General features: G+C 39.6%; 1 protein-coding gene across 2 annotated transcripts in view; it reads right to left on the bottom strand.

Moving 5' to 3' along the window:
• The window catches only part of FBXW4 (F-box and WD repeat domain containing 4), an 80,075-nt gene extending 72,752 nt beyond the window's left edge, over nucleotides 1-7,323 (bottom strand). Inside the window, exon 1 of one of the 2 annotated variants that reach the window (XM_061194145.1) lies at nucleotides 6,413-7,323. In XM_061194145.1, coding sequence (XP_061050128.1) covers nucleotides 6,413-7,212 — 800 coding nt within the window. In that variant the 5' untranslated portion in view covers nucleotides 7,213-7,323. The remainder of the gene's footprint in view (nucleotides 1-6,412) is intronic. The other variant, XM_061194155.1, reaches the window with a different exon arrangement.
• Between the last annotated feature and the right edge of the window lie 20,025 nt (nucleotides 7,324-27,348).

Raw genomic sequence — 27,348 nt, 5'->3', positions numbered from 1 at the left:
TCATACACTAAATGCACCTCAGTTCTGTCTAGAAAACCCCCTTGCCAGGCAGCAGAGAGACCTCCAGTTAGCCTTCAGCCTCTCAGCTGAGACCACCAACAAAGAAGTTCACGAATGTCAATTGGGGGCACAGGCAGTATCTCTCTTTGCCGAGGAGAAACTGGACAGAGCCTCCAGCATCATTCCCCAAAGGTGACAGCCGGGGTCGAGTGAAGACTGTGAAAACTGTACAAGGGCTGGGGGAGAAAATATAATGTAAGGAATGATTTGGAATCAGGGGCAGGAGGAGGCGGAGGCATGAACTGGCTGACCCCAAATGTCTTTTCCATCTCTAACTCCTATGATTCTTTGACCTCCAATTTTGTGCTGCGAACAAGGAATGGAAAGTCAACAGACGTGGTGATGTTTTGAAAGAGCCTGGCAGTCTGCTCTTGTCATTTAGTGGCCTTTGCATGTATTTTTTAAGGTGTCTCCAAGCCCTGTCTTCATTTCACAGTTGTCACCTTTCTCAACAATTTGAGCTCATGTCAAATACCAAAAAAGAAGGAGAAGAAGAAAGAATGTACTGGCAATTAATTGTCGGCTAAAGAGGGGCAGGCACAAAGGCCCATTGGGTGGCCCAGACTCCCAGGGAGGGCAATGTGGACAATTTGGATATAACGAAGAACTAACTCAAAGTTGAGACAAAGGAGCCAAACCTCTAACAAGAGATAAATTCTTTCTCCAGATAGTCTCATAGTCAGCTTTAGATACAGTTCAAGCCTTTACATGATTCAAGATTCATAAACATATTCTTAATTAGCACAACCATCTTGCTTCTACTGTTTACACCTGGAGTTCCATCTGAAAGCTGTTCAAATCTGGGCAAGATTGCTGAATAGAAAGGACTTCCCTCAAGGATAAACCAAATCTTTGGATTCTCAACCTCACCTGATGGTTGACACACCTGAGATAAATTCTGGAGTTTATCAAAAATCTGTTTCTGTAGATCAGAGTAGGGGGCATGTCAATTTTCACTGGAAATTCAAAACTCAACTTTTTCCTCATTTTTCCAAACAGTCAATCTCGTCTTAAATTTTCAAAATTTACTGGAGCTTGGCCTCAAGAAGAGTCTACCTGAAAGTCTCCCTATTCCATGGTTATGAGTTAGGACCAGAAACTAATCCAATGCCAGAGTCAATCCAGAGTTAAGGTTAAGTTGTCACACAAAGGTAATTCTTTTCTATGTAAAACACTCAAAAATAATTTTTTAAAAAATGTGTATGCTTCATCAGTAACCTCACTGCCAGTTTGATTTCAAGCAGCTCAAGCACAATCTCTACCTAAGGTGAAACGGCTAGACACAGAAAACTGAAACTAAGAAAACTGAGAGTATTGAAGTATTTTCAGAGGTTTCATTCAAAATAAATTGTTTATCTTGTAGATTATGAGGACTTTGGATTTCTCCATGATTCTGCCTTGAAAGCTAGGAAATTCATCCCCTACTATTCAAGTTTTACAAGACTGAAAAGGATATAAGCAGCTTCCATATTCTCACAGTCTTGGAGGAAAAGGCCTCTTGCATTCCTCCAGTTTGCATTTGGAGGTACTGACTGTACTAGACCATTTCCTGCTTCCACAGGTGTATTGTTTCATTTATTTTAAACATGTAAACTGAACTCACTTTTATTAACTCACAAAACCATTAAAAATAAGGCCTTTCTAAAACAGTTGAAGATAAATACATCCATATAAGAAACCTTTCAATGAACCAGAGAACAAGTAAGTGACTGCTTCCTAGGTAAGGCAGAAAGGTGAAGGAGAGAGCCAAAGCTACTTTAAGTTGCTAATTGTTTTCTGAAAATCACTGTTTAGGCCCTAAAAGTAACCAGTGAGCAATGCCTTCTCTGTTCAGAGTTAGGAAACTTTATGCTTTCTGGGTCAGAAAAATGCTCTTAGGTGCAATCATTTTAAAACAAACAAACACACTCTGCTTATCTGTGTCCATCTCACCACTCTGGACGTTAATCATCACTGAAATAGATACCCCATTCCCCTGGCCTCAAAGAGCTCCAAGCCTACTAGACCCTGGCTGAGGAATGAATGTACATGCCAGGGCAAACACCTCAGAGCCTGACTCCCTAAACACCTATTGTTAATTCTAGGCAAATCTATCACAGGCAAATGCAAGAGAGCACCCAGGTAATGCTCAAAGGATATTTAAAATAAAATTCAAGTTTGAAAACATACAGGACTTAATTTAGGAGGAAGAAGATCAAGACTGGCAAAAGTATTTAATATAAGACTGCAAAAGTATTTTTAAATTTTTTTTTAAAGTAATTTAAATTTAGATTTACATACATGGATATACTTTTTTCTTTCCATTCTTTGCTCTTGTTAATTTTACAGTATCAGAATTTACAAATAGCACCTTTGTTCTTCCACCTCTCATACTTTCTAACTTCTTGCATTTAGCCTACATTATAAACTGACGGAGTTAAATTTCACTGTTTTGTTCTTGAAGACTGAACTAGCTTAGTTTTGCCCCTACTGTTCAGGAAAAACTTAAAAGATTGCTATATGAAACATTTCCTTGATTTTTATATTAAAGATATTTCTATTCCCCCAGGCTTCATAAAACTTTCAAATAAAACTGATTTTAAACCAGATGACTGACTCAAGCTGTCTTTGTGTCCACTTAAAAAAGAAGTTCAGGATACCTACCAGTGTTCACTGTTTGGGCAAGAGGCCTAAAGGGAAGCAAATTATTTGTTTGTGGTTTTAAAGTGGCCAAAATGCCTTCAAGCACAAGTATAGACCATTAACAAATCACAAGGAACCAAAGCAGTTCATCTTACTCAACAAAGCTATGATCAGTTAGGAACAGCCAAACTGAATGGGACTTGCCCTGGGCCGGAAGGTCAGTAAACCTTACTTTGTGTTTCTGAGAATTCATGAGGCTCTTCGGCAGGGAGTGCAGACCCTAAACCCCACAGGTTCTGCTGTCATGTTTCCAAAAACATTCAGGACAGGTGAGAGAAACTAAGCAGTGTGTGTGTGTGTTTTCCCCCACCTCCTGTCTTTAGGCAGCATCTCCAAGTCAAACCATCTTCACTTTTGCTATATAGACTGACTAGAGGAGAAGCCAAGCAATTAAAACGTTCCATTTTACACCAATTTATTGAGTGCCTACCATGTGCTGAACACTGTGCTATCACTTACACATCACAACATTTAAGCCTCATTTTACTGGATATGTTATTCCCATTGTTTATAGATGATAAAACTCCGGGGCAGTGAAGTTGTGTGATTTCTGATAAAATGCAGTTTTGTGTTGTGCTTATAAAAACTTATCCTACTGTCCAGTGTGCAGTTAATTAGCCCAAAATATGAACTACAGCCCTGCCACTATCCAAGCAGCCGTACTTTCATTGAACTTTGGGCCCAAGCTCCCTGATGCCCTAAGAGAGCTGGGGTACATGCCATCTCCCTCCAGGGATGACAACCACCTCTCTTGGTGGCTTATCACATCTCTGCAGCTGTCCAAAAACAGACCACACTGGTAAACATTCTCTCCACCTGCTGTAACACGCATAGCTTTTCCCCTCAACTCAGAAAACGCGAGCAGTGACCCTGCTCTTTATCAAGTGCTGGGGTAAAACAACTTCCCTAGAAAGTTGGAGATACCACATCCTAGGACATAGGCAAGAAATCAAAACACACATGGCTAATAAATAATAAAGCCAAATCACTTGGCAGTCTCAAAGCACTTTATACTATAAACTCATTTTCATTTTGTTATTATTACTTACGGAATGCACACTCATTCACATTATCTCTCTTTTAGAGCATTTGAAAAGGAAAGAAAAATAAACATAAATTCTTTCATTTGTTCATTCAATCTCTATAAACAAGAAAGCCAAATTTTGCCATGGCTGACTTGGGTTTCGGGCATTTTAGACAACTCCTCTTCTAGGTCAACTGACATGTTCTTTGAAAGAGTTTTTCTTACAAAAAATGAAGGTAATAAGACTTGCATGCCCCCAAAATCCCAAAGAATCATTATCATCAACAACAAAATCGTACTAGAAATAATAAAAGTTAAACAAAATTATCAGGTTCAAAATTTCCAAAAGATTGTAGCAATCCTGGACATCATTAATAATACCCAGCTGGAAAACATACTGAAAATGAGATTGCATTCACAATAAAAACAAAATGAATAGCATATTTAGGAATACTTAGGAATAAGTGTAACAGCAGACATGTAGAAACTTTATAGTGAAAACCACAGAAACTTCTGAAAAGGCACAGAATTTTTTTTTTTTTTGCTGGGGCATTGAGTGAGAGTGAAGACATCACACACATACAAATCCAACAAGGATAATCTAAACCTAACAGATATTAGACTCTGTCAAAAGGCAGCAATATTTAAAATAGAATGGAAATGGAAAAATACATCAGTGGAACAAAATGGAGAGTTCAGATATAGATCCAATATACATACATATATAATATGTATGTATGTGTGACTGTATATACACATAGCTATATAAACTTAATATCTGGCAAAGTAAGCTTTCTAAAAATGTTTTTGTCTTTCTAAAGGGAAAGACAAGAATTATTTAACAAAAAGTGTAGTGGTAACTAGGTAGCTGTTTAGAAAAAAAGAAGGTTGAACTCACCCCTTATACCAAAACAAAAGTGATATTAATGAAAGTGTTAACTATTTTTAAAAATCAAATTTTAGGAAGACCAGCAGAATATCAGAGAAGACTTATCAGGTCTGTGGAGAAATCATAAATTTCTCAGTTTGTGGCGGGGGGGAGGGGGGGAGATTTAAAAATCACATAAAAACTGACAGATTCTGATATATTTAAATGTACAACTTCTATAGGCTAAAAACAGTGAAGTAAAAAGAACAAATTGGGAAAAATATAATATTTGCATCAAAGATGACATACTAGAGCCTAATATCTATGACCCACAAGGATTGGAATCCTTTATAAGAGTAACTTCAGGACCCCAATAATAAATGCACAAAGACTAGGAAAAGACAATCTCACAGGTGAAACAAACACAGGGGAAAATATTTATGCTGGTCAGTGGTAAAGGAATGCAAAATAACAAAATTTTGAGACACCATTATATGTCCACTAACATAGCAAAGACTTTTAAAATTCTTACATGAAATTGGCTTAATAATTTGTTGCTATTGTCACTGTAACTTGGTACAACACCTTTTTACAAACCGTAACCTTTGATCCAGTTATGCCAATATTGAGAATTTATCCTAAGGAACCAATTCAAAAAGACATATGTATTATACAGTATGTGACATATCTCAATAAAGCTGCTACCAAAAAGTGCATTAAATTATTCATTTCCTTGTTATCTATGAGAGCAAAAAGCTGCATACAACCTTAAAGTCTAATATTAGAGGAATGTTTTTAATCTCATGGTACAGCCCACAAACATTTATTATGTACCTATTCTGTTAGGATCAGTAGGATAGCAACTAAGAGGAGGAAGAAGAACTGTGCAAATGAAGTAATTTTTAAAACTGAATAGTTATCTAGAGGTGGTGGTATTATAGCTTTTTATGCTTTAAACCAACTTTCTTTAATGTTGCTATACTGTATTAGAACTACCTTTTTTCTTTTTTAACCCAAATTGGATGGAGTTGGGTGCAATCTGAAAGCTTTTACTCCCCCAATTCCACACTTTTCTTTTCCCCTCCCTATTAACTGCTTACATGGTTAAGTTTTTCATTCACAGGTCTCAGATCCTACCAAGTACAGGCCAAATTACAATACCATGCCTTCGTGTACAGTCTTAACTGTACTCATCCAACCCCCTGCCATAGGCAGGCACCCTTTTTTGTGTCATTCTGCCTCCATCAAGTCATAAACTATGGTTGACACTTGGACCAAGGGCCTTCTTTTGGGGTGTGAACCCTTTTCTCCATATTCTATTTTATCCACGCCCTGAAGCCTAACAACCCTTGGAAGGGGGTGAGAGGGTGAATGTCCACAAAAACGTCCTGAAAGGCCACATAGTGGATATGGGTCCCACACCTGTACGGGAGGAGGCCTCTAAAACCACAGACCAGCCGGGCTCCTCTGGAGCTGAGGAACCCAGGCGGTCAACGTCTGCGAAAAGACACAAAAGCTGAAGGGAGTGCTTAAGATGGCTAATTGTGAGGAGCCGCCCACGGGGAGGGTGCTGGCTGAGGGATGCTGTTGGGAGGCCTCCTCGGATGGGGGCCTCTGAGAGGAGCAGGGTGCTCGGGGACGGATCGGCGGAGGCCGGGTCCGGGCCTCGGAATTCGGGGGGCGACACAGCCCCAGGCCGACCAGGCCGCGGCGCCCCGCCCTTTCCCGGGACGCGGGCCGGCCCGGGGCGGGGAGCGGGTGGGCGAGCGGGCGCTTACAGGTCGGTGCCGAGACGCGTGAAGCCGGAGTTGAGCGAGGCCCGGGCTATCCGGCGCCAGAGCAGGTCGCAGTTGGTGAAGCGCCGCAGCCAGCGGCACACCTGAGCCAGGCGGCCGAGGGCCTGCATGTCCAGGTAGGAACAGATGAGCAGCAGCAGCTCCTCCGGCAGGCGCAGCAGCGCGGGCCCGGCGGCGGGGCGGCCGGCAGGCTCCCGGGCTCCCGCCTCTTCCTCAGCCGCCGCCGCCATGGCCGCCCCTGTCCCAGCGAGGCGGCCCCAAGCCTGAGCCCCTCGTCCCTGTGCTCTCGCCGGCCTGGCCTCCTCCCGCTGTCCAGTTCTGACCCTCCACTCCTCCTTCTTCCCGTCATCTCTTCCTTTGGCCTCCTTCCGCGCCCCTGCGCTCCCCTCATCTCCCCTGACGATCCTTCTCGCCCCTTCCTCTACGCTTCCGCCTCCCTCTCCTACCTTTCCCAGGCCTGCCCTCTCTCCCGCCTCGGCCCGCAGCCCCGCTGCCTCCTTCGCCTGTGGCGGCTGCGGCTTCCCTTCCGCCCCGCTTCCTCTTCCGCCTTGCCCTGCTCCTGCTTTCCCCTTCCCCTTCCCTTTCCTCCGCTTTCCCCTCGCGGCTCTCCCTTCCTGCAGTTTCCTCGTCTCCCCGCTCTCGCCCTCGCCGGGCCCGCCGTTCCCGGGGGGCCCTAAGCCGCCCTGGCTGCCCATGAGCGGCCGCGGAGCCGGCCCGACGCGGAGCCAAGCCCGAGCCGCCGCCACCACCGCCGCCGCCGCCCCAGGAGGAGGCGACACCATGTCGGACCGGGTCACATGGGGCGGCGCGGGCCGAGGCCTGGGCCCGCCCCTCACACCCGCGGCCGTGGAGCGGCTTCGGGGTGCGGGCCGAGACCGGGGAGATGCCCCCTCCCATGCCCCGGGCCGCCCGGAGCGTGTGCAGGAAGCGCAGCTTGCGTTCATCTAGCATGCGAGGCCCGCCGAGCGCCTGGCTAAGGCCGCCAAGAGGAGCTTCCGCATTCAAGAAGCGCTTAGTTCTAGACCCTGCCCTCAAGAAGCACCCACTTGGGTGGCCTTCCCCCTCCGGTAGCCCTCCTCTACTTCGGCTGATGCCTCCTTTCCAAAGGCCACGTACCAGGGCCCCACGAACTGCATCCCTAGAAGCAGGCCGGGTTCTCACACGGGGTGTAAACCACAGTCCTAGCAATGAGCTGGCATTTTAGACGTTTTGGGAGGTTGCAATCCTCTAGATCCTGAATCCGTAACTCCCCAGTCATGTATCAGCAAGTGGTAAACCTATTAGTCACCACGCAACGGCAAGTGGATTCTCCAAGGTCATCCAGGAGCCCTTTCCCACACCACCCATTCCATTCACAAGGCCACCAATTTGAAGCTAGAGCTTAGATGAATCTACTGAAGTCTAGACATGCTGTCCTGCACAGACCCCTCTAGTGACACATGGCTTTGGGACATTGGAAATGTGACTAGTCCAAATCGAGGTGTGCTGTAAGTGTGAAAAACCCACCAGATTTTGAAGACTTATAAAAGAAAAAGAATGTGAACTATCTTATTAATAGTTTTATATTAATACATGTTGAAGTGATAAGATTTTTGATACATTGGCCTAAATATACTTTAATGTAACTGCTAGAAAGGTTAAAATTATACATGTGACTTGAATTTGTGGCCCACATTATTTTTTCTACTGGACAGCATTGGGGGAGGCAGTAAGATTGGGAAGTGGGGGAGGAATATGCCTATCCCTGTCTGTATCCTGTACCTGAAATCCTAACAGTAAGGATTTGAGGGTTTTATTTTGTATTTACATCTTAAGATCCATTTTCAGAAGCAAGAATGAATGAGAAATCGACTCTGGAAATTATTCAACACCTAGCATAGGCAAGGAGAGACTTAGGAGAGAAACGACATTGCATTATGTCACTGCAGAAGCATCATGTAACAAGGTCAGACCGGAATCTGGCTTTGCCCTAGAATTACTTTTTGATCTTAGCAAAACAACAACAAAAAACCCCACCTATCTTGGCCTTTTAGTGTTCTCAGTCTGTAGTGGAGATAATGCCTCTGCCTTACTTTCGAGGGATAAATGAGATGATCCCTGTAAAATGCTTTGAACTCCTCTAAGAAAATTCTCAATAATAGTTACAGGTCAAATCCTTTTACAAAAAATACCCTACAAAAGGAAGGAAAAAAAAAAAAAGGTACAACAAAGGCTTTGTGTAGAAAAAGATTTCCAAACCCCAGCCAGTGGTTTACTTATTAAAAGCAATATTTGACACATTTCAGTACAACTAAAGAATTTAGACCATCTCTTAGAAATCATTATAAAGAAATCTACTGATTTCATACTGTTAGAAGGCTGTTGAGGTAGGAATGCTGAGTATTGAGGTAATATCATCAACTCAACACTTATTGATTTTGCTACAGTTGTGTACTGTGAGCCACTCTGAAAGGAAGAGAGAGATGAATATAGCATATGGTTCCTACATTTTGTGTTCATATTTGTGTTAAACACGTTTGTAATTTCTTACTGTTTGACTATTTTTTAACCGTTCCTTTACACAGAGTAAAACTAAGTAGTTCATCCACATTGTACCTAGTTTTTAGTGGAAGACTTGAAGGCACAGAAAATTATTTAATTAACCCAACATAAATCAAGTCAGTATTAAAATCCACAATCACACAAATGCAACTTATTCTTTACCCCATGTTGCCCTCATTGTTGGAGAAATTAAACCATCATTTAAAATTATCAAATCACCCTCTTTCACACCCAAACTAGAGATCAAGTGAACTGTTTAAGCTAGAATTTATGGTTTACTGATTTACAAAATAAGCCAAAGTACTCACTAGGCAGAAAGGCAAAGCCAAAATGGAAAATTGGCATATATTCTGTTATTTGGTGGTGATGTGTATCCCTAAATTCCTGAGCTTAAAAAAAAAAAAAAAAACCTACAGTTTAGTCTCAGCTCAGAGAAGCAGCTAGAATTTTTCATCAACCCTCCCTCCCCCACAAAACAAAACAAATCCAATGTGGGGTTTAAACCAAACTTGGAAAAAACTACATCACAAAAAGCACTTTTAAAATTCTTTTTGGAGACAGGTTATTTAAAAAAACCAGCTGGATGGGAATTCCCTGGCGGTCCAGTGGTTAGGACTCCATGCTTTCACTGCCAAGGGCCTGGGTTTGATCCCTGATTGGGGAACTAAGATCCCACAAGCCTCATGGAATAGCCAAAAAAAAAAAAAAAAAGGATAAAAAATCAGCTGGGGCTGAAAAGATGGTTTGTAACAAAAGTAAATGCATATCTTCATGGAGAACCTGAATAGTGTTTTATTATCAAAGAAAATAGATATGTTAATAGCCAGAAAAGAAAATAGAAAGAGTACACTGGACTTAAGAACATCTTTCAGAAAAGTCATCAACTCCCTTGAAGTTCAAATCCAGGAACCAATCATAGTGAAATAATATGGGGAGGGGGGTGAAATTTACCTTGTTTTTATAAGGCATTTTATTTTAAATTTTTAAAATTTGCATACTAATAAGTAAACTGAAAACATTGGAATACTTTTAACTTAGAATGCCAAAAACATAGAATTCATAATATTTTAAAACGTAAGACTCAATATGAATTTTTTTCTTTTTTTTCATTGAAGTATAGTTGATTTACGATATTAGTTTTAGACATACAGCGTAGTGATTCAATATTTTTATAGATTATATTCCACTTAAAGTTATTATAGAACTTCCCTGGTGGCACAGTGGTTAAGAATCTGCCTGCCAGTGCAGGGAACACAGGTTCGAGCCCTGGTCCGGGAAGATCCCACATGCCGCAGAGCAACTAAGCCCACATGCCACAACTACTGAAGCCCATGACCCTAGAGCCCGGGCTCCCCAACAAGAGAAGCCACCACAGTGAGAAGCCCGCACACTGCAACCAGGAGTAGCCCCCGCTCGCCGCAACTAGAGAAAGCTCGCGCGCAGCAAGGAGGACCCAACGCAGCCAAAAATAAATAAAATTAAATTAAAAAACAAACTTTCAAAAAAAAAAGTTATTATAAAATATTGCCTATATTCCCTATGCTGTATGATATATGAGACAATATGAATTTCACACTGGGAATTTAGAAATACTAATATTAGTTTACTTTTAGAGAGAATTTTTAAATACAGATATAAAGTTCTTTGTGTATGTCCATGTAACTGACATGCATAGTAGTGATTATTGTTATAGGTAATGTATAATATATGTTTAAGATTGTGAAAAGGCTAGAATTGTGTGTTCCGTCCATTCTTATAAACAGGTGACAATCTCAGACAGGAGCGTATTCCCACATCCAGTACTCCTGCACCCACATGCCCCTTAGGTAAGCCCTCAGGGCCCCAGCCTTTAACTTTAAAGGCAGATTTAATAGGGGAATTATTCTGAGATGAATGAGAGAGAGTGAGATTATTTTATGAATGACAATTTTCAATGTCATACATTGGCTCAGACACCATTATTCCTTTATAATAATAATAGCTTATATTTATTGAGCACTTACTATATTTCAGGAACTATCATAAGAGCCTTCCATGTATTGTCTCATTTATTCATATCAACAACCACATAAGGAAGATACTATTAACCCATTTTTTGCAGAAGATGAAACAGGCCTATGGTCACGTTTCCTAAATGGCAGAGCAGTTATCAAATCTAGACAGTGTAACCCCAAAGCTTGTACTCTGAACTGTGCCTTCACCATACACAGCAGAAAATGGAATAGGAATAAGGCATTGAATTCAAGGTCCTCTAGGATCCCTTACAACTAATATAGACACACCTAATAATATACTTTACTTCTGACCATCAGGCAGGTCTGGTATCTAAATAAAAGCTGCTTCTAAACAAAAGTAGATCCTGCATGTCTCAATTACTTTTTAAGGGTTAACCATGTAGAACCTACAGCCTCTTATGCTTTTCATAATCTTTTTGCAAAACTTTAAAAGGATTTGTAGGAACTAATATATCTTGCAAAAGAACATATAACTAAAGTTTAGTAATTCCTTCATTTTGCTTCAGCTTCCATTTCTTATGTTAAATTTAAGTAACAATGTGTGTATGGTATGTATTATGAGCCTTTTTTGTAAATTTGTCCCTACCTATATATATTCAAAGCGAGACTTTGTAGAATGATGTTAATAATGGTTATTTCTAGGTAATGGAATTTTGGGATTTTACTTTGTACTTTTCTGTATTGCTTGATTTTTTTTTAATAAGAAGCATGTATCACCTTTACAAAATCAATAAAGTCTCTCAAAAAGAAGAATAGAGTTGTCATGCATCCAAACACACCATGCAACAAGAAAGTTGGAGATTTGAAGCCTAGATCATTGCCAGAGTTTTTAACTAGCCACCTAAGTTTCTTCAAACTTTATTTATTCCATTAAAATGTGTATCATGTAATAGTAAAATAATGAACAAAGTAGAGTATTAGAAAGAAGAAATAAGAGGCCTAACAATGAATACAAAAACATTTGAGGATCTCATAAATAGAAGGATCAAGTCTAAAGTGTTGTTTTCAGAAATTATCAGGTTGGTAGTTTATATTCTGAAATCCTGTTGGAAACACAACCAAGATCTGCTCTGTTTTTCTGTGAATCCACTGTCTTTGTCATATTCAAAGATAAAATATTTTTATTTCATATGAAACAATTTAAAGTATTGTTTAAAAATAGTTACTTTGGGCTTCCCTGGTGGCGCAGTGGTTGAGAATCTGCCTGCCAATGCAGGGGACACGGGTTCGAGCCCTGGTCTGGGAAGATCCCACATGCCGCGGAGCAACTGGGCCCGTGAGCCACGATTACTGAGCCTGCGCGTCTGGAGCCTGTGCTCCGCAACAAGAGAGGCCGTGACAGTGAGAGGCCCGCGCACCGCGATGAAGAGTGGCCCCCGCTTGCCACAACTAGAGAAAGCCCTTGCACAGAAACGAAGACCCAACACAGCCAAAAATAAATAAATAAATAAATTTAAAAAAACAAAAACAAAAAAACAGAATGCCTAATTACATTTGGAAAAAAAAAAAAAAATAGTTACTTTATGCAGAAAAGACTAGAAGGAAATATGTCCAGATGCTAGAAATGGATGCTGATGAGAGGTGGAGTTATGGGAAGTTCTTTCTGCTGTTGCTTTACACTTTTCTGCATTTTCTAAATGTTCTGCAATGAGCATATATTACATAGATAATCAGTTTTTCTTTTCTTTTTTTGAATTTATTTTTTTATACAGCAGGTTCTTATTAGTTATCTATTTTATACATATTAGTGTATATATGTCAATCCCAATCTCCCAATTCATCCCACCACCACCCGCTTTCCCCCCTTGGTGTCCGTACGTTTGTTCTCTACATCTGTGTCTCTATTTCTGCCTTGCAAACCGGTTCATCTGTACCATTTATAGATAATCAGGTTTTTTTTAAAGTTCTTTTTAAAAAAAATTATTTATTTATTTGCTTATTTATTTATTTATTTGCTTATTTATTTATTTATTTAGCTGAGCCGGGTCTTAGTTGCGGCACGCAGGATCTTCATTGCCGCGGGCAGGATCTTCACTACAGTGTGCAGGATCTTTAATTGCAGCATGCAGGAGCTTTAGTTGCAGCATGTGGACTCTTAGTTGCGACATGCGGGATCTAGTTCCCTGACCAGGGATCGAACCCGGGCCCCCCGCATTGGGAGCATGGAGTCTTAACCAATGGACCACTAGGGAAGTCCCCATAATCAGTTTTTTCTTTAAAGAAAAAACCTAAGAGGTGTTTACACCTAAATGTAAGAAATAATTTAATTCAATATAATTTAATTAAGCTAATTAATTTTAATATTTTTAAAAGTTCATTTTACAAATCTCCCACACAGAAGAATTCCAAATAATTTGTTATACTTCACCTTCATGGAGGTGGAGCATAACTACCACCCCCCCCACACACACACACGCACACACACACATTCCTAAGAGGACTGCATGTGGTGACTTCCTTCCAAAGAATATAATATGGAAAGAGGAGGAAGGAGTAACTTTACAGTGGAGAAGGCTGACAAACACTATTTCAGCCAGGCGATCAACACCTGTTCAACATCAACAGTGGTAAGTCACATTGATAGTAGGTACGCTTGACATACTGTGATGAAAATGGTACTTTACCTCTGTGGTCGTCCTCCCCAAAAGCCATAATCCCAGTCTAATGAGAAAAACATCAGACAAATCCAAATTGAAGGATGGTCTACAAAATTACCTGACCAGTCCTCCTCAAAAATGTCAAGATCATCAAAAACAAGGAAAGTCTGAGAAATTGTCACAGCCAAGAGGAACCAAAAGGGACATGACAAATAAATGTAATGTGGTATCCTAGAGCAGAAAAGAGAAAGGACACTAGGTAAAAACTAAGGAAATTTGGTTGGTCCATTAATCATTACAAATGCACAATACTGATGTAAAATGTTGATAATGGTAGTGTATAAGAACTCTCTGTTCGGGCGTCACAATTTTTCTGTAAATCTAAATATATTATACAAAATAAAGGTTTTTTTAAAAGTTTATATTAGCCTTCTGTGACTTTTTACAGAAAATCTTTGCAAAACTTGTAATGCACATGAAGGCAGTGTGTTTACCAAGTTACAGAGATTTGCAATATTATGAAACCCTATCCTGTCATCCCAAATGCAAAAGAAAAAAGTAAAAATAATGTCCCATAAATCATCTCCAACAAAAATTAAACTACTACTTAAGATTTCTAGTTATCCAAATTTACAGCTATACTAGAAAGATTCATTTTCCAAAGGGTAAGATGTCATTCTAAGATACTGTCCTGACTTTACAACTGTGAGAAACAGACATTTCCAAGCACCAATTTATGTATATAAGTTATACACATATGTACACAAAATTTAAGGACCATATGGCAAGTAAGGTAAGGCGGTGGGCAAGACAGAAATATAAAATGTAACTATAGGGATAAAAAAGCAGATTTCTAGATTTGCCAGTTAAGTAATGTTATCATTAGTTAGTATGAGATAGCCTTCTTATGTGAATAGGTGGTGTTCAAAGAGATTTTGAACAAAATGTAGAGCACGCCATCAGCATTAGGATCTAAGATAATTTATGTGATATCAGAATTTGTGATTTTTCTGATCTCTGTCGGTCAGGACAGTGAGTCATTTGGCAACAGATGATGGAAGATACAAAATTTGAAAATGAAGGGAACTACAAAATCTTGTGAAATTTTCATGATTATCTGGGGATTTCTTTAAATACATACATACATACATAAAAATAAAGTTACCACTGAGATAAAATATATACAAATATGAGTTCTTTTTCAAGAAAAGAATGATAAGTTCTAGAAAAAAAAATTCTCTTAAGCATCTTCAGTTCTTCTGGAAGAAAGTACCATGTCAAATATAAAATTCTTATTTCTGTTCTATAATTATTACTATTAAAGAATGCCTAACTTCAGGTAAATTTTTTCATTTGAGACATTCATTACACTGACTGAAACCACAGTATATAATTTATTTATCTTGTCCTAGGTTTGGGGTCCTGTTAAAAATGTGAAAAACACAAAAGACAACTTTTCTGGAATATCATTCAATTACATTATTTTGAACTGATGGTGGGTTGTGTTCAGTTGTTAAATATAAACAAAAATTTGGATGTGAATGGAATAAAGGTAGGTCTTATTTAATTGGGGGATTTTTACTTTAGTTTTAAAAAGCGTGTATATATATATATATATATTTTATATATATATATATATATACACACACACACACATACTAAGTAAAGAGAATTATGACCTTTAGACCCATATTTAACTGTTATCCTTTGAGAACCTATGTCACTGCTTCTAAAGAATTATACACTCTATATAATGTGCTTTTCCCCCTTTCTTATGGCAGCTGTTTCAAACCCAAATGGAAAGGTGAATGAGAAAAATCCCCTACATTTAAAACCTACCATGGAGAGAAAAGCAGGAAGACGTCCAAGCTAGCCCCTGGGGATCTTCCCAGGTTCAGGAGATTGACCTGAAAAAGGAGTAAAGCTTGAGCTCTTCTTCCTTAGCAGCACAACCACCGGTCAGAGAGGTTTCCAAACACATGGAGTTTAGCGAGACCACCTGCTCCTAACACAGGAAAATGGCCACTGGACCACCAACTCTGTTGCCTCAAGTCAACACCAGCTCCCCTTCACAACAGATGACAGGCTTTCCGCTAGCAGAGTCTCCCGGTAAAAGAGTGAGCAAAGAGAAATTAAACTTCACATCTGTGATAGAAGCTCATGAATTAGGAGTGAAATGGACAGATGAAAAACCCGGAACTGAAGTCAGTCTGAAAGTAGAACCAAACAGTAATTGCACAGATATCAGCCTTGGTGAGACAGAGCGAGGAGTTCAAATCCCACTTGGCCAGGGCATGGGCCTCCAGGTGCTATGGAGCCAACAAGAAGTAGAAAGGAACTTTTGCCCAGGTGCTCATGCCTTCCTCAAGCATGACCAATCTCAGTGGGTGTGTGGTACAACCCAGGAGGCTTAATCTATAATCTCTCAATGCAAATCAAAACTATAATGAGGTACCACCTCACACCAGTCAGAATGGCCATCATTAAAAAGTTTACAAATAGGGAATTCCCTGGCGGTCCAGTGGTTAGGACTCCACACTTTCACTGCCAAGGGCCTGGGTTCAATCCCTGGTCAGGGAACTAAAATCCCACCAGCCGTGGTATGGCCAAAAGAAAAATGTCTACAAATAATAAATGCTGGAAAGGGTGTGGAGAAAAGGGAACCCTCTACATTGTTGGTGGGAATGTAAAAAATTGGTGCAGCCATTATGGAAAACAGTATGGAGCTTCCTTAAAATACTAAAATCAGAGTTGCCATATGATCCAGCAATCCCACTCCTGGACATCTATCTGGAGAAAACTCTTAATTCGAAAAGATACATGCACCCCAATGTTCATAGCGGCACTATTTAGACATGAAAGCAACCTAAATGTCCACTGACAGATGAAGGGATGAAGAAGATGTGGGGGGTGTGTGTGTGTATGTATATATATATATATACATACATACATACATACATACATACACAGTGGAATACTACTCAGCCATCAAAAAGAATGAAAGAATGCTATTTGTAGCAACATGGATGGACCTAGAGATTATCATACTAAGTGAAGTAAGTCAAAGAAAAATATCATATGATATCACTTATATGTGGAATCTAAAAAAATGATACAAATGAACTTACTTACAAAACAGAAACAGACTCACAGACATAGAAGACAAACTTATGGTTACCAAAGGGGTAAGGGGGAGGGAGGGATAAATTAGGAGTTTGGGATTAGCAGATACAAACTACTATATACAAAAAAAGGTAAATAACAAGGTCCTACTGTATAGCACGGGGAACTATATTCAATATCCATAATGGATATGGATTATTCAATAAACCATAGTGGAAAACAATATGAATATATATATATATATATATATATATATATATATATATATATGAATCACTTTACTGTATACCAGAAACTAACACAACATTGTAAATCAACTATACTTCAATTTTTAAAAATCTATTTCTCAAGAGCTCCACCACTCAGACCATGCAGCAGAAGGAGAGGAATCACTATGATCGGGCCCCACAGCTTGCCTAGCTCTCCCAAGAGTTGAGGTCAACCGAAGTTCCAGTTTTCCTGATTTGAGTCTTTAGTCATGTATGAGATAGCCTGTTGAATTGGTGTTCAGTTAAAGGTGTATAAAGCAATATTTAATATTTTGCAGGTTAAGAGAATTAAAATTAATATCAGCTATTAGAAGGAAATTCTCAATTCAGTATCCTATGTTAACCCACATAGGGAAATCAATGAACAATGGAATTTTAAATGTTGAAGTGGATGGGATCCATGATGAGATGAAGAGGAAGTAACTAAAAGTCTTGGCATCACACAACTTCCATAATGTCAGATTTTTGAAAACTATAAACCCATATTCCTTTGGGTAATTTTTTCAAGTTTTAAAGATTTTAAGATTTTAGAAAATAAAAATTTTAAATTTTTCCAAGAGCCTTCCATGTTACAATTAAAATCCATATTACTTATTCAGCAGTACCCATGATAGAGTCCTAGAAACAACCTGAGAAGAAACAAGAATAGAATAGACAGAGAATAGGAATGTTTGGAACAAATGTATTCCAAACTGTTTAAATACATCATGGGACATCCATAGAATAGAATAGTAAGCAGCTGTGAAAAAGAATGAGGAAGATCAGATCAGATGCATTGTTACAGAAGGATCTCTAATATACATTAAGTGAAAAAAGCAAAACGCAGAGTGTGTATAATATATTGCCATGGTGGGGGACGGTGGGAAACTATATTTGCCTGCTTTGACTTTTTATGTGCCAAATCTCTCTGGAGAAATACACAAAACCTAGTACCAGTGCTTGCTTCTAAGGAGGAGAAATGGGTGGTTAAGGGACAGGGTTTTTTTTTTACTATACACTATTTTATACCTTTTGAAGTTTAAACTATTAACTATTTGTATTACCTATTGAATAATAAGCATTATCTCTAAAAAAAGGTAAAAGAGTATTTTCAAGCAAATTTCGGGAATAATGAAAGAAATTGCCACTACCTTGCAGTGGCACTACAATGAAGAAGGGGGTGGGGGTAATAAGCAATATGTTAACTAGGATGTCAGAAGGTAGATCAAAATTAACATGCAGATTGTGAAAATATGACAATTACTGACAGAAGGAAAAAGAATAAAGTCCTTCTCATTGCATTTAAGTAAGCAGGGATATGTTAGGAAAAAAGACTAAACAGAGATAAAATGCTGGAAATTAAAAAATTATAAAAGAAAGTCATTTGTGAAACAAAGCTTCAGAATGTTGTAATATCATAGTAAAATGTATAAAGAGATTTTCAAATGAACCCCATTAGATCCAGAAATCAGTAAAACAATTTCTCTTTCTTAAAATACTTACACAAACACATCCCTAACACACACATTAAGACACACACTGTAAGCAGCCTACGAGACCATTAAGACAATTCTAGACTTTTATAGCTATTTCTTTTTTAGGGGTCATTCTTTGCATTTTTACTGCCCTAAATTTACCTCTTCAAGTCACAGCAATGAAGAATTGAGCTTTCTTTCTTTTTTAGTTTTATTTCCAGCCGAATCTTTTGTACATTTCTGGAATTTAAGCCACCTATGTTACCGCTACTTATCTGTAACACCATTGCTTTGAGGGATTAAAGCAGGTTTCTTGTAATACACTTAGATCAAGAGTTATCTGAGTTGAGAAGAATATCCTGTTTGTGTTGGGGATGGGGAATCTTTATTTTTTATTTTTTATTTATTTATTTATTTTGATCTTGAGTTGTTTTGATTTCCCCTGAGAGCAGTAATCTTCAGCAAGTGATATTTTTAAAAAGCCCACACACCACAAAACATTCCAAGTGATTTTAACTCCTGAATGAGGTTGGGCTACCTGAGTGATTCTCTCTCTTCTCTTCTTTGGCAGAAAGGATTAGAAACCTCCACAGAACTTGCTCTCTATTAAAGTGGAGTGCTGTGCATTCATTGGCAAGAGGTGAATTGTTTTCAGATTACATGCGAAAGAGTGTGTGTGTTTCTTTCCCACATCAAAGACTTGGATGGAAGCAGTTCTGAGTATTGCCAGGGATGCAAGAATTGGTGCTAAAGTGATTAACAAAATTGCTTTCCTGCAAAAGAAGCACAAAACATTACCTAGGGATTAGAGGAGGAGAGGGCAAGATTAAAGGTGATGTTGAATTTTGGGTGGAATATCTTATCCATCTTTTTCAAATCATGCTTCAAGGATTCTGTGGCCCCTCCTTAAGGAAACTTGAACAAATCAAAGTCTCGCTTTCTCAAGTTTTGTACACGGGGCACTGACAAGGTAAAATTAAAACTACTAACATAAGCGGCACTTACTTGTGACCTCCATATCTTTATCTCACACCACAAATACGTTTTGAATGTATTTTATTCAGCACACACCAGCAACTCCATTGATCAAAGATTCTTTCATTTGTAATTGGTTTGTGTGTCCACCTGTTGGACTTAAATGCTAGCGTTCTATAGAATTTCTGAAGTTGTTCGGTTTTAGTGAATCTTGACTTGATTAGTATACATTCCTTTTTAAACATAGCTTTCACAGTCGAAACTTTCACCTAACCAAAATGTAAAAAAAAAAGCCATAGAACCTATATTCTAAATAGTGAAGGAAAGATCATACAGCAAACCTCACAATTCCTAGTTTAGGACATTAATTTAAGGGGTCTCTCTGAAATGCCCTATGACATTCTTTGTCACTTAGCATTTTTTTCATCTCTTTCAGAAACTGAATGTAGGCCTCCCTTCTTCCAAGAAGTCCTCCTGACTTTAGAGTCCCAATCAGAGTCAGACAGAAACATATAGGTACATGTAACTGTTCTGGTATGAATAAACTTTTTCTTCCTTTAAAACATTAAGTCCAAAAAAGGAATGAAGCAATTGTCTGGACAGGTAGAAAAAACATAAAGTTGAGTGTAATAAGCAAAATAAATTCTGAGCAGTATATACAGTATGATACCATTTATGAAAAAAATTTAACACAAAATACAATATCATAATTCTTTAGAGACCATATACATGCATGTAAAAGTAAAAAATTGGAACAGAATTATATACCTCAAACTCATGGTAGTGGCTGCCTCTGGGAAGGAAGGTAGGAGGTTTGGGGGCCATGATGAAAGGGAATTTTAGCTACATCTATAATGTTTATTTCTTTTAAAATTTCTCTTTAAAAAATTAAGATGATTCACTTACACGCAGTTAGGGCATGTGAAGTGTCACTGAAATTCTGGTCTAAAAGACATGCATTGCGTGTAGGGTTTTTTTGGTCTGATACAATCTCTCACTTTCTTTATAACAATAAAACCTGTTTCAAATTGATTAAATAATTCAGGATGGTTGTGACCTCTTCCTCTCCCACAATAACATCATCCTCATAAACTAATGTACTGTGGAGATGGAATTTATCTTTGTGTGTGTTCCGTAAAGAGTAAGAACACACCGCTGAGTTCTCGGTAAAAAGAATCAATAGATGAATAAATAAATAAGCATTGTTTGCTTGCTGCCCTGCATGCAATAGTTTGTGGACATTTTCGTTTTGAAGTTGTTTCTTGAGGTTGCCTGTGTGACTTCTTCGCTTTCAGGAACTTGTTGAGAACAATCATTTTTTATCTGTCTTTCCTTTGGGGTCCCGTAAGGTCACTGGACATAAGATAGCTGTGAAATTTGACATTGTTCCAATTTAAATGCTTTACTCCAGCAAGTGCAAGACTGTGGATGCTTCGGTGTGGATTGCCACGGCCAGGCTGTTCCTGAGACTCGCCAGCCCTCCAGGCTTCAAAGCCTGCCATCCTTGATCTCACTAAAGAATGTTTTTGAATTCTATGTCCATCTAGTGGTTGCCTGCAAAGATCTACTTGGCTTTTTCTTTCTTCCTTTTCTTTCACACTTGATCAGTGAGATTCTGTTTGTGATGGGGGTTTTGCCCCCCTTGGTCTTTAATTCTTTCACAGGTGGTTTCAAAGTGTCTATCCTTAGCCCCTGCTTTCTATAAACAAGCAGGAATTCATGAACCGCAGTTACTGATGGCTGTCCTCACGGAGAAATTCTCCTCTCACTTTGAAAACAGGCTGTTTTGTGGACAGTAAAGTACAGTTCTTTTTCGTAGATGAGATTAGAGGCTTGAGAGGAGGCTAGAGGGAGGGGAGTTTTTTCCTTTCTCTTTTTTATTTTATTTTTTAACTGGAGAGCCTTTGTGATGTAACTTGTTTTAGCAAATTCAAGAACTTTACTTATTTTACACACAGTTGCACCTTTGGTTAAAGATGACATGGCACTAGGTAGAAAATGCTGGGAATTGCTGATTTGCTCATTAATTCCAACATCTCCAGCATCCCAGGTGTAAGGTTAGGAGCTGAAGGTCAGGTGGTGACAGAGCTAATGTGGTTGCATATCCAAGGGATCATATTATATCAATTCTACCTAAGAATTTTGATGTGCCATGGGGGTTGACATTTTCTGTCATTAAATATTCTTCAACAATATCATTTTAATGGCTGCATAGCATTCCACTGAATAAGATGTACCACAACTTACTCAACCAATTCCCTATTGTTGGAAACAGGTGTTTCCAATGTTTTGGCATTATAAAGAGCACTCCATATTCACATTGTTGAATTTGCTGATAAATTCCTAACAGTGATACTGCTGGGTCATAGGGCATATACATTTGTTAAAGCTTTGAAGATCAGCATCCATTTTAAAATTCAGTTAAAAAGGAGGGATTGAAGGACAGAAAGAATTGCTACTGCAGCTACACACTTAAGACCCCAAGCAAACTACTACTTAATCAGTGGAGAAATTCCCTCACACAATGTAAGGAGTGGGCATTGTCTGTTAGCCCTCCAGCAATTCGTCTTTCACCATTGACCTACACTGAAACCTTCAGCTTAGGAAAAGAATGTAGAAGCCTCTTACAGGAAGGCTTGATTCAGTGGTACTCAGGGTCCTATAATAGTCTTTGTGTGAGCACTTTCCTCACTGTAGTTCACTACTGGATCCAGGACCAAGCTGAATCTTTTTCACTTTGCTCATTACTGAAATATGATGCTATCTGTGGGGTGGAAATTGCAGTATTTAAGAGTACTCAGGAATAACACAATCGAGAAAATAAGTTCAAGAGGAGGAATCATTCAGGAATAAATGACAAGGGGGTAGCTTTCTCCCTTCTGAACTGCCTAATTATTAGTTGGTACAGCCTATGCCTCCACAGAGCTTTGAACTTGGAAATCCTGGACAATCTTTAGTTATGTTGCTCGCTTGCTCACAGACCTTTGCCACCCTAGGCTTCGTTGTCAGTACAAACCCCTTTGCCTCGCCTCAGTATTCTGGTTTACCCTGACCTCTTTCCATCCTCAGTGCCCCAGCATGAAACTTTCCGTTCCATCCAAACTGAAACTATTTGCTGTATTCCAAACAAGCAGCGTATACTGTGGAAGGACTTTTGGATTTGGTCCGGATAATCTGGATTTGAGCCCTGGCTCTGCCATTGCTTTATTAGGTGACCTTGGGCAAAACACTTAATCTTACTGAGGCTCAGTTTCATCATCTGTAAAATAGGGATGACAAAGCCTAATTCACTGTGTTATTGTGTATATGTTAAACTAGACAACAGCACGTAAAAGAAGTTGCAATGCAGAGCCTTCGGGGAGTGTTTGATAGGTGACATGAATATCTTGTTTATCCTGGCCTCTGAGCATTTGCTCCCACCTGTTCTCTTTCTGGAAAAGTTCTCTTGAATCCGAATCCCACCCACCCATCAAAGCAAATTCATGTTTCAAGCCCTCCCATGAAAGTTCTTAGCACTCCTTGACTAGACTATTCATTCGGCAGGCCAATCCTTCTAAATGGACTCTCTCCTGGGACAATTTTCAGGGAGGCCTGATACCAATTGTGCCCCAACAATAATCAAAATTAATGTATAGTACTTTACTGCTTACAACAACCTATAAGGTCAACGAAATGGATATTATTGTTATTATCATCCTTATTTCTCAGAGACTCAGAGAGGTCAAGTGATTTGTAAAAGGCCACAAAGCTAGTGTATGGCAGAACTGAAAACTGAACTCAACTCGACTGACTGCAAAGCTCATGCGCTTGACCTCACACAATAAAACCTACCTCCTTATTTAACTGTTAATGGACATTTGTCCCTCTGTGAAGTAATATTATTATTGAATTTTAGGTCCTTGCCTAAGAAGAAAATGGTGGTGTTCTTGGGTATAGTGACCACCTAAAGAAACTTATTTAGTGTTTTCAGAGGCGTGAAAGACATGTACATGATATGCCAGTTCTTGGGGAAATGTTCCAGGTCAAAACTTTGCGTAAATTATTTCCCTGGGACTCAGAACGAAAGCTGGGCCTTTGGTGGGAAGACGTCCTTTCCCTTATACACCAAGTAATCACAACTCAGAGCAGCCCTCTTAGAAATGGGTCCCCCTTGGGACTTCCCTGGTGGTTCAGAAGTTAAGAATCTGCCTTTCAATGCAGGGAACGTGGGTTCGATCCCTGGTAGAAATAAGCTCCCACATGTCATGGGGCAACTAAGCCTACGCCGCCACTGCTGAGCCCACACGCCTCAATTAGAGAGCCCTCGCAACGCAATGAAAGATGGCGCGAGCCACGACAAAGATCCCATGTGCCTCAACTGAGACCTGACGCAGCCAAGTAAATTAATTAATTAATTAATGTTAAAAAAAAGAAGTGGTTCCCCCACTGCACTTGCTACCTCTTAGTTGCCCTTCTGCACCACCCCTCAAGGCTCAAGGGCTTCCGCTCAAGGGAACCATAGGTGATCCTGATTAGAAGAAATTCTAAGGGTCATCCTATCACTACATGGTCCTCCAACATATCTCCCTAGCTACACATTTCATTCTGTGACAGCTCAGCAGACATTCTGCAGATTTAGGGAAGGTATGAGTCCACAGACACCAAAGCAGAGCCATGTCTTCAGCTACCTCAGTCACTGAGAGAGCTACTGCCTTCTGTCCAGAGTGTCGGTCTTACCTGTTGTCAGTAAAAATCCCTGAAAGCCACATGAATCTTGATTTAACTGTTATCCTCGATTATGTTAATAACAGTTGCTTAAACTCATCTCTACCCTGCCCCCACCTTGGACACATGGGCATTAAAGTTAAATTTGCTGAGTTGCTTCCAGATTTGTTCAATATACATGTATTGAGAACTACTTCCCAGGTACCTTGCTAGGCACTGGGGGATAAAAAGGTTGGGGATAGAATCTTCTCATTAAAAAAATTTTTTTTTAATTTAAGTATAGTTGATTTACAATGTTATGTTAGTTTCTGGTGTACAGCAAAGTGATTCAGTTTTATACATATATCTACCTATTCTTTTTCATTATAGGTTATTACAAGATATTGAATATACTTCCCTGTGCTGTACAGGAGGACTTTGTTGTTTATCTATTTTATGTATAGTCATTTGTATCTGCTAAACCGAAATTCCTAATTTTTCCCTCCCTAGAATCTTCTCATTTTTCTCAACCCAGTTTCCACTGAAAGCCCCACTTTGTCACAACCAACAAGCATCAAGTCAGCAACGAACCCCAAGTCACACAGAGACTGTTCATGTTTGCAGTCTGGTTGTTTTCTGAAACCAACATTAGCATAAACGTTAATACAGCAATGACTTAATTATACTCTAATTACTCTGAGCCAAAAATGGGAGTTTGATCTCAATTCACATACTATTTTGGTAGATTGTTACATATAACGCCAGGCATAATATGCCTTCATTTTTACCCACGTCGTCTGGTGAAGCCCTCTCTCCCTTTTCATGATGCTGCTACCTCTAATTTTCCCACACCCACCATTCTGTCTCAAACACTAAGACCTCAAAAATCTCTCCTCCAAAGATCTTAACCTCAAGACTTACACGTTTTCCCTTATTTCTCAACAGTACCCACCCCTCCCTAGAAGTTCTTTGGCATAACATCAACTTGGTCAAATGAAATAAACAAATATTTACAGAGTGAGGAAGGAGGGAAAGATGGTGAGGGGGACAGCTGTGATTACTGACCCATCCTGCCCCAGCCTTCCCTCACTAAGAGTGTCTTTGGGTACAAGCTCAAAACGGCAGTTAAGATAAAAGTCTAGTTTCTTATGCTTTCCTAGAGACCAGCAATGAACAAATGGGATTTAAAAATTTTTTAAAATACCATTTACAATAGCACCAAAAAATATAAATACTTAGGTATAAAATCTAACAAAACATGTACAGGATCTATATGTAGAAAACTACAGAGCACTGATGAAAGAAATAAAAGAAGATCTAAATAAATGGAGAGAGATTCCATCTTAGAAAGTCAGTATACAAAAACCAATTGCTTTCCTATATACCGGGAATGAACAATTGGAATCTGAAATTTTAAAAAAGATACCATTTAAAAGTCTTGTTTCTTAGAGTCATTCAGTTCAGGTGATTAACACATTAGCTTGGTGGCTTAGCAATTTCAACTTGACTATGTCCTGTAGTCAGAAATCCTGGGATTACTGAGACCTTTCATGTAGTGGCCCAGATCACATCTTCAATTTTGAGTCAAAGCTGTTTTTTGAGGGATCCTAACCATCCCTGGATTCCTCTGAGGTACTATTTGTCAAGTCTTTTTTTTTTTGTCCTCCAAGCCTCTTTCATTTAGTCAGCCACATCTTCCCTACAGGCTCCCATTCCTCATTTTCAAACTTCCCTGCCTCTCTTGCCTCCAACTGATTACTGAACTTTGGTCTGACACTTCCAAAGGCACCTCCAACTTCCAGCAAGTCATCCTGCCCTGTGTCCTGTTTCCCAGCTAAAGTCTGGCTTCTCTATTCCTCACTCTTCTCCACCTCCGTCTCCTCCCGTGCTTTTCCCCAGGGTACAGGTCAGTCCTTCAAGAGTGTACTTACCATGTTTAAATCGTTTTCTCGGAAACAAATATTTGCATATGCAAACCCCACATTTGCCATATGGTTTTTCCTACTTCCCAGCCAGAGGAACTCTCAATTTCATATATATTTTGGGAAATGAAGTTTTCCCCAGATGGTCTCTCCAAAGCACCAAAGCAAGGTCAGGGTTTATGCATTCCTTCAAAGGTTCTGGGCAGAGGTTAGAATTACTCATGTTTTCTTGGTCCCATCAGCAGTTATTTCATCAGTGCACCTGATAATGGGATACAACCTGGCTCTTTCTGAGCTAAAAACACACCAGAGTTTAAGGGAGATGTTGAACCATAAACTGGCATCCTCAGGGAAGGGAGAAAACCTGCCCAGTTGCTCAAATAATTTTAAACCAAATCCCCTAAGAATACTTCCACAGGGAGAGAAAAAGAGTTTGAATATTAGAAAGATGATGAACCAGGTGTGCCGAAAAGTTTTCTTAGTCATTCTTAGCCCTAGAAGGGGATGGGGGGGGGGCCCACACCTCTACTGGGAAACATATTTCCCCCTTTTAAATCAGGAAAGAAAAAAACAACAACACAGCCCCAAATAGAGAATGTTTTCTTTTGTAACTGGAAGCAAACATCACTGATGGCTTTAACAGCTGCCTGCCAACATGGCCTGAGAAGCAGGCAAGCTCAAACATTTTTTGAGATCAACACATGTACAGACATACAGTATATTAGGTCAAGTTATAAATCCAGGAATAAAAGAACAAATAAACAAGTTTCAGCTTTCTCTAGGCTTTCTGAGTCCAATACCAGCTAAATTAGACTCTGAAGCAGAGAAATCTAGCTTCCAAGAAGGCGGTCTCCCAGGAGTTCAAGTCAAACCTCCCTCTGGTAGGAAAAGAAGGTGCCGTTGTAGATTAACTGGCTGATGGCTGACCAGGTCCAGGCTGATGGCCCTGCCTAGCAGGGGCTTCCCTGTGTCTTAGCCTAGCAGACCCTGAGGATGTCTGCCATCGACTTGATCTTTGACCCCAGTAAATCATTTAATATGCCATGCGCCTTTGTCCATATGTTCATGTTTGGTGTAATTTGGATGAGAATTCCAGCAAGTCTGGGTGTGCCACCCATTAGGGCTAAATCTTTCCCTTTGGAGCTTCTAGGAAGAGACTTCTGGACAGCTGCATTGCAGAGAACCAAGGTGTCTGGACAAACCAAATTGAAATGCCTACAGATGGTGAGACCAGCCTTGCCTTAACTGCGACTGAAAAGCAAAAGAACAAATTTGTTCTTTGGTTACCAAAACTGACACAAGACTTTTCTGATAGTTTTGCCTTAGGGCAAGAAACCCA

The sequence above is a fragment of the Eubalaena glacialis genome, chromosome 1 (genome assembly GCF_028564815.1).
Source record: "Eubalaena glacialis isolate mEubGla1 chromosome 1, mEubGla1.1.hap2.+ XY, whole genome shotgun sequence".
Lineage (NCBI taxonomy): Eukaryota > Metazoa > Chordata > Mammalia > Artiodactyla > Balaenidae > Eubalaena > Eubalaena glacialis.
This window is presented reverse-complemented; position numbering and strand designations above follow the sequence as displayed.